The 14793-nt window shown below is 40.7% G+C and overlaps 2 protein-coding genes across 3 annotated transcripts in view; one reads left to right on the top strand and one right to left on the bottom strand.

Annotated features, from left to right (window-relative positions):
• Positions 1-175, bottom strand: part of ssna1 (Sjogren syndrome nuclear autoantigen 1) — a 7918-nt gene extending 7743 nt beyond the window's left edge. The window contains exon 1 of the mRNA XM_042220574.1: positions 4-175. The gene's annotated coding sequence lies outside the window, so the exon portion shown is untranslated. The remainder of the gene's footprint in view (positions 1-3) is intronic.
• An 8512-nt stretch (positions 176-8687) lies between these two features.
• The window catches only part of ehmt1b (euchromatic histone-lysine N-methyltransferase 1b), a 44963-nt gene continuing 38857 nt past the window's right edge, over positions 8688-14793 (top strand). The window contains exon 1 of one of the 2 annotated variants that reach the window (XM_005921729.2): positions 8688-8787. In XM_005921729.2, the coding sequence (XP_005921791.1) occupies positions 8767-8787 (21 nt within the window). In that variant the 5' untranslated portion in view covers positions 8688-8766. Of the gene's footprint in view, positions 8788-8893; positions 9037-14793 lie in introns of those variants that run through there. The other variant, XM_005921730.3, reaches the window with a different exon arrangement.

Below are 14793 nucleotides of genomic sequence, written 5' to 3'. Positions count from 1 at the left end.
ACGCGAGGTACTCGGTCGGCTAGCTCGTCATCTATCGCTAGGAGCTAAACAAGCCAAATATTCAGCACTGTTTATTCAGCAAACCTCCTTGAAAAGCAGAGCCCGTACATGGCGGGTTTCCCAGACAACTCAAACCCAGGAGGAACTACCGGACACCCAACCAGAGACGATAACTTGGAAGAGAGTCTACTTCCTGTTAAAAACATTGTGTAGAAATGAACTGGAGTTTAGAAGGTTGCCAGCAGATGGCGCACACGACCAAGACCTCAGGGAATAGGAGTAATTATAACGAAACGGCTAAAGCAATCGTTTGCAAATGCTTCTACATAAACAGCCAAAATGTTATTTTAGTTTTGTTCTACAAGGCAATAATAATGAATTCGAAATTATATAATATCGACTCGTTACCAGAACCATCTCATGAGCGCCCCCTATCAAACCAGAAGTCGATAGAGCGAGACTTCTTATATTAAGAGATATCTGACCTTCTTCTCCACTGTGTTTAACACCGATAATGTCCGTCTTGCGCCCTCTGGCGGATAACAAAACCTACTGTTAAATTAAGTTGCTGTTGAGAGTTACTGTTTACCATTTAACCACAGGTTTCCTCCATTTCCCATGCATATATTAGATGCAGTTCAACCGGACTAATGCCTAAAGACGGTTAGCTGTGCCTCACATTAGTTTTACTAGAGAGACATTCAGTACTAGAACAATCCAGAGTACACATCTGGAGAAAGTAAAAATATTGGCTGCTGTCAGTGCTACCCACAGCCTCCAAGTAGATATACCTATGGTATCAATTTCAAAATACTGTATCACCTGAAGTGATCACACTTACAAGATTTTCATAAAACTTGACCTCTGACCTTTAGTAGATCTTTAGTAGATCTATGGTATCAATTTGCAGCTGCTATGTCATCTAGTTCTCAAGTTATCGGATTCACATTGTTTGGGAGATTCCTCAGCGGCTGCTGCTGAGAGAGAAGCTATATTACTGAGCACATGACAGACAAAAGCGAGTATGTGATGTTTGTCAAAAAAAAAGTGTATGTCTGATTGTGCAGTACAGAAGAAAAAATTCTCAACCGTGCGACTGATAAGTCAGAAAATGATTACTTAATTACTGTAAAGGTGGTCCTAAAGTCACTAATTAGTTGTTTGTTTTTTTACACCACTGCTTCTGCATTTTAGGCTTTATAATTATGACAGTTGTACTTTCTCACGTACGTCATAGGTTTTATTTATTTAATATTTAGTTGCAGTTGCCTATGGTCTGGAATTGGGGTGGATGACGATCCTTGTCACCTCCTTCCTAGCAGTACACCGATTATGTATAAAGCGACTGTGGTCATTTTTGCTTCTCACAGTCTTTCAACACCATCACCGCAACGAAGAAGCGGAGGGACCGAGTAGCAAACAGCTATTGCATCGGACCAACGACTACCTACCACAGACACATTGAGGCTCATGGCCTGTGTGTCCAGTGGTATCTGCGCACGGGGCACCCGGCAACAGTCTACTACTTTAGCTTAACTTCAGATCTTATTCGGAGCACTACAAGTCTTATGCATTCAGGTTATCGAGTGATCAAATAGGATCATTGACTTTGGCTTGAGAACCTCATAACCAGCAGAAATGGTCACTTCGAAAACATCCCTCCCGAACCCAAAGACATGTATATCCAAGTCCCGGTTAACTCAACAATAAACTGGATGACCAAAACAGCCTGTATAAAAAGCGACCTCGAGGATGAGCGAGTCCAGGACCTGTTAGATCATAATGTGTCATTCCTTCAGAGTGCCTGGGGGGGATGCGGAAGGACATGACAAACGGTGAGAGCCGTGCAGTCTGACTGTGGGTGGTCGAGTAGCACACCCTGAAAACACCCACGCAGATAGTGGCTTCTTTGTCAGGACTGAACCTCTGGAAGGAGCTCGCAGATCTTCTCACAGCAGTAGATCATACCTCATCCGATGCAGTCACTACGGAACATCTGGTCATCCACGGTTACCACCTCATGCATAATGCATCTTATATATGTATGAACATGTGCATGTATTTGTGTATGTATATGTATAAATGTACAGTCAAGTCCATAAATATTGGGACATCGACACAATTCTAAGATTTTTGGCTCTATACACCACCACAATGGATTTCAAATGAAACGAACAAGATGTGCTTTAACTGCAGACTGTCAGCTTTTATTTGAGGGTATTTACATCCAAATCAGGTTAACGGTGTGGGAATTACAACAGTTTGCATATGTGTCTCCCATTTGTTAAGGGACCAAAAGTAATGGGACAACTGGCTTCTCAGCTGTTCCATGGCCATGTGTGTGTTATTCCCTTATTATCCCAATTACAATGAGCAGATAAAAGGTCCAGAGCTCATTTCAAGTGTGCTATTTGCATTTGGAATCTGTTGCTGTCAACTGCCAAGATGAGATCCAAAGAGCTATCAGTGAAGTAAGCCATCATTAGGCTGAAAAAACAAAACGCATCAGAGAGATAGCAAAAAGATCAGGCGTAGCCAAAACAACTGTTTGGAACATTCTCAAAAAGAAGGGAATGCACCAGTGAGCTCAGCAACACCAAAAGACCCGGAAGACCATCGGAAAACAACTGTGGTGGATGACCGAAGAATCCTTCCCTGGTGAGAGAAAACACCCTTCACAACAGTTGGCCTAGATCAAGAACACTCTCCAGAGGAAGGTGTATGTGTGTCAAAGTCAACAATCAAGAGAAGACTCCAGCAGTTGAAACAGAGGGTTCACCACAAGATGTAAACCTTTGGTGAGCCCCAAAAACAGGAAGGCCAGATTAGAGTTTGCCAAACGACATCTAAAAAAGCGTCACAGTTCTGGAACAACATCTCTATGGACAGATGAGACACAAGATAACTGACGGTGTGAGAGAGATGGGAAGGAATGTCATGTAAGCATCACTCTCATACAGGTGGTCATGGCTGGGCATGTATGGTCAGTGGAGTTTCGTTTATATTGTGTGACAAAAGCAGCACGATGAATTCTGAAGTGTTTCGGGCAATATTATCTGCTCATATTCAGCCAAATGCTTCAAGAACTCATTGGACGCGCTTCACAGTGCAGATGGACAACGACCCAAAGCATACTGCAAAAGCAACCAAAGAGTTTTTGAAGGGAAAGAAGTGGACTGTTTTGCAATGGCCAAGTCAATCACCTGACCTGAATCCGATTGAGCATGCATTTCACTTGCTGAAGACAAAACTGAAGGGAAAATGCCCCAAGAACAAGCAGGAACTGGAGGAGTAGAGGCCTGGCAGAGCATCACCAGGGATGAAACCCAGCGTCTGGTGATGTCTATGTGTTCCAGACTTCAGGCTGTGATTGACTGCAAAGGATTTGCAACCAAGTATTAAAAAGTGAAAGTTTGATTTATGGTTCTTATTCTGTCCCATTACTTTTGGTCCCTTAACAAGTGGGAGGCACATATGCAAACTGTTGTAATTCCTACACTGTTCACCTGATTTGGATGTAAATACCCTCAAATAAAAGGCTGACAGTCTGCAGTTAAAGCACATCTGTTGTTCATTTGGAATCAGTGGTGGTGTATAGAGCCAAAAATTTAGAATTGTGTCGATGTCCCAATATTTATGGACCTGACTGTATATTTAGTGTGTATGGATGTATGTGTATTTGTATTTCTTAACTTTATATTCTTGGTATACTCTTTGCATTCGTCTGCTATTGGTACCTGAGCTGTGGTAATGCAAATTTCCCCACCGTGGGATCAATAAAGTCTTATCTTATCTGATTTTTTTTAAGTTTTAAATTAGCTTTGCAACTTTTTGAATAAAATTTCTGACTTTGCTCTCATAAGTTTGAGAGCTTTTCTTGTATTTTATCTTATTGACAGTTTTTCCTTATACATTTATTCAAAAAAGATATCTGACCTTCTTCTCCACTGTGTTTAACACCGATAATGTCCGTCTTGCGCCCTCTGGCGGATAACAAAACCTACTGTTAAATTAAGTTGCTGTTGAGAGTTACTGTTTACCATTTAACCACAGGTTTCCTCCATTTCCCATGCATATATTAGATGCAGTTCAACCGGACTAATGCCTAAAGACGGTTAGCTGTGCCTCACATTAGTTTTACTAGAGAGACATTCAGTACTAGAACAATCCAGAGTACACATCTGGAGAAAGTAAAAATATTGGCTGCTGTCAGTGCTACCCACAGCCTCCAAGTAGATATACCTATGGTATCAATTTCAAAATACTGTATCACCTGAAGTGATCACACTTACAAGATTTTCATAAAACTTGACCTCTGACCTTTAGTAGATCTTTAGTAGATCTATGGTATCAATTTGCAGCTGCTATGTCATCTAGTTCTCAAGTTATCGGATTCACATTGTTTGGGAGATTCCTCAGCGGCTGCTGCTGAGAGAGAAGCTATATTACTGAGCACATGACAGACAAGAAGCAGTATGTGAGGGTGTCCAGTGCTCTGTCTGATTGGTGCAGTACAGGAAAAGAAAAAAAAAATTCCTCCATAGCCATGTGCGAGACTGATAAAGTCAGAAAATGATTACTTAAAGTTATTGCTGCTAAAGGTGGTCCTACAAGTCACTGAATTAGTGTTTTTTGTTTTGTTTTGTTTTGTTTTACACACTGCTTCTGCATTTTAGGCTTTATTAAATAAATTATGACATGTTGTAACATTTCTCACGTTACTGTTCAACTCAGGTTTTATTTTTTAATAATTTTAGATTTGCAGTTTGCCTACTGGTCTGGAATTGGGGTGGATGACGCTGTCATGTACCTGTTGCAGCAATCCCTCTCTTACCTAGAGCAGGCGGGGAACGCTGTGAGGATCATGTTTTTTGACTTCTCCAGTGCTTTCAACACCAACCAGCATACACTAGGGAAGCTGGAGGGAACCAGAGTGGGCAAACAGCTGACATGGACCACTGACTACTTAACCAACATACCACAGAATGTGAGGCTTCATGACTGTTGTCCGACGTGGTAATCTGCAGCACGCAGGGCGCCACAGGGCACGGTTCTCTCACCCTTCTTGTTCAGCCTGTATACTTCTGACTTCTGTTATAATTCAGACCATTGCCACCTACAAAAGTTCTCAGATGATATAGCCATCATCAGATGTGTATCAGACGGAAATGATCAGAAATACAGGAGGGTCATCAATGACTTTGTTGGCTGGTGTGAGACCAATGCTCTCCAAATCAACGCTAGCAAGATAAAGGAGATGGTCATAGACTTCAGGAGAAAGTCATCCCCTACAACACTGGTGAACATCCAGGGAAAAGACATTGAGATAGTGGACTCATACAAGTACCCGGGTGTTAACCTCAACAATAAACTGGACTGGACTACAAATACAGACAGCCTGTATAAAAAGGGCCAGAGTCGACTCCACCTGCTGAGGAGACTGAGGTCCTTTGCAGGACTCTGTTAAGGACATTTTATGACACTGTGGTAGTATCCACCTTTTTCTATGCAGTGGCCTGCTGGGGGAGTGGATGCACAAACAGGGACAGGAGGAGCAGGATTGGCAAACTGGTGCGGAGCTCTAGCTGTGTGCTGGGATGTCCTCTGGAGTCTGTGGAGGTGATGGGCGGGAGGAGGATGTTAGTAAAGCTGACATCCATCATGAACAACCCACATCACCCTCTGCATGAATCTGGGAGTGCGCTGAGCAGCTCCTTTAGTCAGAGACTGAAACACCGTCACTGCAGGAAGGAGCGCTTTTGCAGAGCATTCATCCCAACAGCAGTTAGACTCTATAACTCCTCCTCATGATGTCATGAGTCACTTGGACATTGTGGTCATCCATTGGTCATCCACGGTTACCACCTCATGCATAATGCATCTTATATATGTATGAACATGTGCATGTATTTGTGTATGTATATGTATAAATGTACAGTCAAGTCCATAAATATTGGGACATCGACACAATTCTAAGATTTTTGGCTCTATACACCACCACAATGGATTTCAAATGAAACAAACAAGATGTGCTTTAACTGCAGACTGTCAGCTTTTATTTGAGGGTATTTACATCCAAATCAGGTTAACGGTGTGGGAATTACAACAGTTTGCATATGTGTCTCCCATTTGTTAAGGGACCAAAAGTAATGGGACAACTGGCTTCTCAGCTGTTCCATGGCCATGTGTGTGTTATTCCCTTATTATCCCAATTACAATGAGCAGATAAAAGGTCCAGAGCTCATTTCAAGTGTGCTATTTGCATTTGGAATCTGTTGCTGTCAACTGCCAAGATGAGATCCAAAGAGCTATCAGTGAAGTAAGCCATCATTAGGCTGAAAAAACAAAACGCATCAGAGAGATAGCAAAAAGATCAGGCGTAGCCAAAACAACTGTTTGGAACATTCTCAAAAAGAAGGGAATGCACCAGTGAGCTCAGCAACACCAAAAGACCCGGAAGACCATGGAAAACAACTGTGGTGGATGACCGAAGAATCCATTCCCTGGTGAGGAAAACACCCCTCACAACAGTTGGCCTGATCAAGAACACTCTTCAAGAGGAAAGTGTATGTGTGTCAAAGTCAACAATCAAGAGAAGACTCAGCAGTATGAACACAGAGCGTTCACCACAAGATGTAAACCTTTGGTGAGCCCCAAAACAGGAAGGCCAGATTAGAGTTTGACAAACGACATCTAAAAAAGCCGTCAGTTCTGGAACAACATCCTATGGACAGATGAGACCAAGATCAACTTGTACCAGAGTGATGGGAAGAGAAGAGTATGGAGAAGGAAAGGAACTGCTCATGATCCTAAGCATACCACCTCATCAGTGAAGCATGGTGGTGGAAGTGTCATGGCGTGGGCATGTATGGCTGCCAGTGGAACTGGTTCTCTTGTATTTATTGATGATGTGACTGCTGACAAAAGCAGCACGATGAATTCTGAAGTGTTTCGGGCAATATTATCTGCTCATATTCAGCCAAATGCTTCAGAACTCATTGGACGGCGCTTCACAGTGCAGATGGACAACGACCCAAAGCATACTGCAAAAGCAACCAAAGAGTTTTTGAAGGGAAAGAAGTGGACTGTTTTGCAATGGCCAAGTCAATCACCTGACCTGAATCCGATTGAGCATGCATTTCACTTGCTGAAGACAAAACTGAAGGGAAAATGCCCCAAGAACAAGCAGGAACTGAAGACGGTTGCAGTAGAGGCCTGGCAGAGCATCACCAGGGATGAAACCCAGCGTCTGGTGATGTCTATGTGTTCCAGACTTCAGGCTGTGATTGACTGCAAAGGATTTGCAACCAAGTATTAAAAAGTGAAAGTTTGATTTATGGTTCTTATTCTGTCCCATTACTTTTGGTCCCTTAACAAGTGGGAGGCACATATGCAAACTGTTGTAATTCCTACACCGTTCACCTGATTTGGATGTAAATACCCTCAAATAAAAGCTGACAGTCTGCAGTTAAAGCACATCTTGTTCGTTTCATTTGGAATCCATTGTGGTGGTGTATAGAGCCAAAAATCTTAGAATTGTGTTGATGTCCCAATATTTATGGACCTGACTGTATATTTAGTGTGTATGGATGTATGTGTATTTGTATTTCTTAACTTTATATTCTTGGTATACTCTTTGCATTCGTCTGCTATTGGTACCTGAGCTGTGGTAATGCAAATTTCCCCACCGTGGGATCAATAAAGTCTTATCTTATCTGATTTTTTTTAAGTTTTAAATTAGCTTTGCAACTTTTTGAATAAAATTTCTGACTTTGCTCTCATAAGTTTGAGAGCTTTTCTTGTATTTTATCTTATTGACAGTTTTTCCTTATACATTTTTCATTTTGTCCTTCTTTGCCCCTTATTTTGTCCTTCGTAGCCTCTAAGAGTCATATAAGATAACCTTTATTAGTCCCACACATGGGAAAATACAGTGTTGTCAGAAAAAGAGAATTGCACTTAGTGTTATTGCACATGGGTGGATGTGCGTTTGGTCAGCTGCAAAGTCTTTGTTGTGGAGTCTGACAGCAGTAGCAAGGAAAGTCCATGTTAGTACAGAAACCTTTCAAAAGCAGAATGTTTAATAAGCACGATTTTACGTTTTACGTACGTTTTATTCCAAGAAATCTGCAACTTTTTCCTTGTTTTCCCCAATTTTAGTAAATTTGCCATTTTTCCTAGTAAATGTGTGACTTTGTATTGTAATTCTGTCTTTGTTAATTCTATCCATCCATCTTATTCCGCTTTATCCAGGGCCGGGTCTCGGGGGCAGCAGCCTAAGCAGAGAAACCCGGACCTCCCTCTCCCCAGCCACCTCCTCTACCTTATCCGGGGGGACTCGGCCAGCCGAGAGATATCTCTCCAGCGTGTCCTGGATCTGCCCCCAGGGCCTTCTCCCTAATTTGTTCATTTCTTTTCTAAATTTTTGTTCTAAATTTTGGTAACCTTTTCCATTTTTTCTTTGTAAATATTTAATTTAAAAATTTCGTTCTAAATTTGCAAAAAAATGTTTTTGTTCTCCTCAGAAATTTGAGAGCTTTTTCTTGTACATTTCCAAATTTTGTTCTGGGAAATTTGACATTTTTCACAATAAATTGATCGACTTGCCCTTGTTTGCCCCTCATTTTGTCCTTCGGAGCCGTTGATACCCCGTCTTAGTACAGTAGCTCTTCAAAAGCAGCCTTCAGGTGTGGCTTTTTTAACTTAGTGCGCGCATCAATAAATGTGACGTAATTCCACGGTGGGCGGAGTTTACGTCCAGGCACCATGGCTTCGGTTGGGACCGAGGTGAGTGTGTGAGCTTTTTCTGCGCCAAGCTTGTTTTCCTTTTGCCCTGTTTTCCGCTCCACGGAAAATATGTTTTGTCCCGACCGGTGGACCAGCCCCCTGTGAGCGGCCGAGCCGCCGGTGTCGAACTGTCGGTTCGCGTCAAATTGGCCGCTGCCAGCCTTGGAGTCTTTTGCTTTTGTGCTGGACCGGAGGGCAACTGAATGTGCAGGAAGATGCTGCGCCCCGGAAAATGAATACTCTGTGCAGGCACGTTGTTCGCTTTTTACCGGGGTCTGATTATACATGGTCCCGGGTTGTGTCACTGTCCTGCCTGTGTCCAGCTTTAGCGGTTCAAAATAAACCACATACACACCTTAAACTTGCATTTTTAGCCAATATTCTCAAAGTTCTTGCTGCACTGTTTGTCGCCGGCTCACTGGTGGCTAATTTGTACACTGTTTTGTAGCTAGCTGTTAGCAGCGATGCTAGCTAACAACAGAATGCTCACTTTTAAATTACTAAAAAAAAAACGGATTCCAGCGATTGTCCTCTTTACACCGATCGGTCTCGATTTATTCCCCAACAGTGCGGTTAAACGCTCGACTGATAATGCTATCTCCACGGTGGTGTGCTGTAACTGATGCAGTCAAATGAAGCCAGCACTGGCAGAGCTGCAACAGCCTCCCATTGCATACATATGGCGCCAGATCCGGATTCACCTTTTCACTCATTATTTCTCTTTTTTAACCTTTCAATTATGATTTGAATTATTCGTCGATTGAAGGCTGATCTGTGTTGGCTATTGTCACGGCTCTCAGTGTTGCTGGCTGTTTTGTAGGTGCATTGATTTGATTTGCTTTTATAGGAAGGTTTTAATGGTGAAGGTGGATCATTTCAGCTGATCGGCATGTGCAAAGCTGCCACAGCTTCAGTCTCTGGTGCTTCGTTTCTTTTTAGTAGATATGGCAAATATGGTATGCTTGCTTTGTTCGGCAGAGGTCGCTCCAACAGTGCTGAGAGTATCTCGAGGTGTAGCAGAGAAAGGTGTAGGGCATTGAGCTGTTGAGCTACTTCCGTTTACGCTCATATCTGGTGTGTGAGTGTGTTTGTTATTTGATGCATTTGCCCTCGATGGGCCACTTCACCTGTTTTAAAAAGGAGGAAAATGAGGAAATATGCGTGCCAATCTCATGGTTTTAAGCTGATAATTTCAGGCACCATGTTGGAGTACAGTCGGTGGAATTGGAAGGCTTTATTTTTCATGTGATAGAAATGATATGAATGAAATGTTGGACCTTTCATTTTAAAAATTAAAAGACACATTGGTTATCAGATTGGTTATTAACAGGCAACCTGAATGAATGTTTGAATAAATGAATGCTAAAAGGTAAATCCCTGAAAAAATATATTTCTTCTACTTCACCCCCTCAGAACCAAAGTAAATCAATTTTACACCCACTTCAAGAGTCACAATCTAAACCCAGAATTGTGTTTTTTATCACCAACTTTAAGCATTATCCCTGTTTGAGTTTCAAACCTGCTCCAGTTTATTGTGGGACTATAATTTACATGTTTGTGAGACCAACAGGGTCTGTGTGGTTCCCTGTGATATAAATTTTATCATCAGATGGTGAGTGTAGTGTGAGGGTTCGTGCAAATGGCTAGCTTTTTGTTTGTTTTTTGCAACCACATGCACTTGTCCACAAATTTACATGATGGACCATAAACTACACATATGGTCCGCACGGTAGACTTATTAAACTAGAGCTGGGCGATATGAAGATTTTTTCATATCACGATATGTTTTTTTCATTTCAGGCGATAACGATATCTATCACGATATAAGCCAAATAACTATATTTGTAAGATTTAAATGTGCCGTTGCTCACAAGTAAAATGTGAAATAATCAGCAGCTTGTTTTATTTAAATATTTATTTCCCATAATAAGTTCAACAGGGTAGATGTACTTAAGGAACATGAGACTTTTTCAGATAAATAAAGGCAAATATTGCAAACTACACAAAAGGCAGCCCTAAAGCGTTTAAGTTTCAAAATAGAACAAACAAAACAGACTAAATTGTCAATTCCACTTAGAAACAAAATATTAATTCTAAAAATAAATCTTAGTTTGTTTTACAGAAGAACAGACAAAATTGACTAACTTTTGTCAATATCAAATAAACTGAGAACTAAAAGGAAATTCTCAATCTCTCCTTGTTGTATAGCTGAGCTTTTCAAACAGTTTTAACAGTTACTTTAGTCTGACAAAAGCCGAATGACGAATTAGCGCTTCCAGTCAGAGATTGAGCATGCACCGTTTATTGTATTTCCAGACTTGCTTTCGGCACAATTTACAGTGCACGCTACTCTGTTTTTTGTCAGACTTGAAATAGCCGAAATACCTTCACACTACGGAACTTCTATGGCTCTTCCGTTCGACAATCTCTCCGGCATTGGAACCATCATCTGTTTTCTCTTCGGTAACCTTCGGTCACGCTCGGTTGATTTTTCTAGTCGGCACACTCATTTCCTCCATTACCCGGGCGGCACGGTGGCTGGCTGCTTCCAAACAATACACATGTGCGGCTTGGCACTTGTGTGTACGTAACAAGTCACGTGACTGACGCTGCGGCTGTGATTGGTTGGCTCTGCGCTACTTAATTTGGATTGGCTGTTCTTTTTTTTTTTTTTTTTTTTTTTTTTTTTTTTTTTTTTTTTTTTTTTTAAGAGGACAAGAGCGGTGAGGCCTATCGCAATAGTTTAACTTTTCTATCGAGAAAAAGTTATTTCGCAATACATATCGTTATCGTTCTATTGCCCAGCTCTAGGTGGACTTTAAAGCCATACAATAAGGAGGACTTCTTGGCTGTTGGGTTTCTGTGTCTACATCATGGTATAAGTGTGGCATTAGTATCCATAGCATAGAGTAAATAGTCACCGAAACGTCACGTCTCGTGGTTCAAGCCACGCTTTGTTTCATTTGGGCTTGTTGTGCACTGCTAAGTTTATGTAAACTAGCGTAGTTGGATTGAAGACATGAGTGTTAGATAATTATATTGATATTAAAAACGGTGATAGTGTTGTGGTGACACCTCTGTGCGGCACAGCCAATTTGGGGGCCATAATGTGCTCTTAATATTATCTGAAAATTCAATGGAGAAAACTTGAAACATTGATGGTCTGGTATTGCCTTGCCCAACAGATCACTGGTCAAAACATGTTATAAAATCTAAAAGATTATTTATTTATTTATTTATTTATTTATTTATTTATTTACCTACCTACCTACATTTTGAAACTGGTAGGGTTGGGTACCAAGCTTTTTTTTAGGTTTTAGGGGTACTGACTGAATTGTTTTCATCTCATCAATCTTTTGGGAATGTGCATAGTTAAGAGCAGGAATGTCAGGTTTTAACCCATTTAATTTGTTGAAAACAAACAAAAGCTGAAAAACACTGTGAAAGAAAGAAGCCAAAACAGGAAAAATTTGGTTCCGCTTGTGTGTTCCTGTAAGGAGTCGAGATGATGCATTTTGGACAAGTTGCAGATGAGAAAGCAGAGCCTGGCTGCCCAGATAAAGACTATTGCAATAGTCAAGCATGCATGAAATGAAGGTAGGGGTGGGCGGTATAAACGGTATACGGTAGAAATGATATAAATTTGGCCAACTGTAGAGATTTTGACTATACCGCTCTACCGCGATAGCGCATGTTAATGGTGTCATCATCAAGCTGCGCCTGTTTTGGTCGAAAGCATTGCAGCGGCTGCAAACATCATCTGCAAATTATGCCCGGTGGCAGTAATGGCAAAGAGATGAAGCACTTTTGGAATATGGGGAAAGCCAAAAACTGCGCTTCCTCCACTTCTGTACCATTGATTCATTAAAGCTGAATTCTCTCGCAGCTGCTCTATTCCCATGTTGCAGTATATTAATGACTAACCTCGTATTGTGGATGGATTATCTCAGTTGTTCTCCTGACTGAAGGTCGGTCCATTTATAGCATCCTGCCATGCAGTTGCATTTGTCCCTAACCACCAGAATCCCTCACGTTAACTTTTATCGAGTGAAAAAAAGTTAGCGTCCATCCTTCAGCTTCACTGTGCTAATGTTATGCTAACATAGCTGTTTTGCTAGCGATCACGTAGCACATCATTATATACCAGCTAGTCCAACTTCAGTAACCCTACAAACGTCACTGCTGTTTAGTTTTCTGTCTTCATTTATGTTGGAAGTGATAGCAGAGCTGTACGTTTGAATTTTTTCAGAAATCTCTCAGTCAGAACATGCTATATCATGTTTAGGTGGAAACTAGCGAGCTAACTTCCTGCTAACTTCTAACTCTGTTAAATTTAATAAATTCTGTTTTCATGGATGCCTGGATGTTAAACTTAATTGTTACACCTGGTAAAGCAGCAACGCTGATCATTTTATTAAAGATGAAAGAATTTAGACAGTTTTTAACTCTCAGTGATGCTGCAGTGTTCGTTTGACTTTGGGACCTGAAGCGGAGTTTTGGACCCAGATTACTCTGCAAGGCTCCTGACTACGGCAGCTGTAATGCTCCTCCAATCCATCAAGCGGTGCGGCTTCATAGCTTACCAAAGTCATTCTAAAACATTTTTGACAGATTTCTGTGTGCCGTGTACCACATAAAATCGGTTCGAGGTCAGTAAGCACAACCAGAATTCATACATAAAGCACACTGTCGATTTTTGAGAAAATTAAAGGATTTTAAGTGTGCCTTATAGTGTGTAAAATACTTTATACAGAAGAAAAGAATATATCACGATATATATCGTTACTGCACATGCTTCAAATTATACTGTGATATGGCCTAAAAGCCATATCACAGTATATGGCTTTTAGGCATGAATTACTTCCTTACAGTCAATGAAAGATACAATGGGCTTAGACTTTAGAAAACCCCTCAACTGGAAGAATCTAGCTCCAACAACAGCATTTATTTGGTTACCAAATGTGAAGCTGTTGTCATTTTTTTATTTTTTTTTATTTTTTATTTTTATTTTTTTGCAAGGGACATTTAGAAATTATCCAAAGGGCCAAGACGACATTTAAAGGACGCATAAGGCTCAGGAGGGCTAGTTCCACTTCTGTTTTTTGTTGATTCAGGTTCAAGAAATACAACTTTGTCTGAAATTGGGGCTGTGGTATTCTTTTTGAGAGCAAGATAGATTTGTGAGTCATCTGCATAACAGATGACTCGCATTGGGATACACTTTCTTTGAAATTTTCTTTGAAAATATATCCTAATGGGAGCAGGAAAAGTGAAGAGTACTGGACCTAGGATGCATCCTTGTAAAGCCCCCATGTGAGGGGAGCAGGTGATGATAAAAAACTAATCAACCTGGGGGTGAAACCTTTGCAGAGTTTCTTTAGTACAACTCCCCAGTAGAAAATCAATAAATGATCTGATTCTGTGCCATTATGTGTTTTGAAACCAGAATGAAATGTTTAAGTGATGACATTTTTTTTTCCCTAGGAGATCCTGAAACTGGTAGAAAGCAAATTTCTCCAGCACCAAAGAGACAAAAGACAGATTAGAGATCAGTCTAAAATGCCAAAAAGGTATAGCTGGGTACCTGTACTTAATTCCAGATTCCAGTTAAAATATGAATTGTACCCAACCCTATTTTAAAAAAAATAAAAAAAAATAAAAAAAAATTTGGATACTAAAGATTTTATTAAACCTAGTAGTGTTTATTTATTTATTTTTTTAAATAAGCTATTGTAAGTGTGTAAGACAGAGTTGCAAGTTATGTAGCACCTATAGAAATGTCCAGCACCACTGCTATTGCCAACATTTATAGTAGTGCTAGTTCAACCCCATTTAACCTCATAACCATATTGCTCTGTAGGGATAGGTATAGTTTAGGTTTTATACGATACCGGTGCCAAACCGCTACTTTTGAAACGGTGACCATGTTTAAACGGTGCTTGAACCGGTGCTTAAAGAATGGAAAACACAAACTTTGTCCAAAAACCTCATATGTTTTTATTTTTA

Source organism: Haplochromis burtoni, unplaced genomic scaffold, assembly GCF_018398535.1.
Source record: "Haplochromis burtoni strain Fernald_Lab_line unplaced genomic scaffold, NCSU_Asbu1 Contig_51, whole genome shotgun sequence".
NCBI lineage: Eukaryota > Metazoa > Chordata > Actinopteri > Cichliformes > Cichlidae > Haplochromis > Haplochromis burtoni.
The sequence above is the reverse complement of the archived record's forward strand: the minus strand, read 5'-3'. Positions and strand labels throughout refer to the sequence as shown.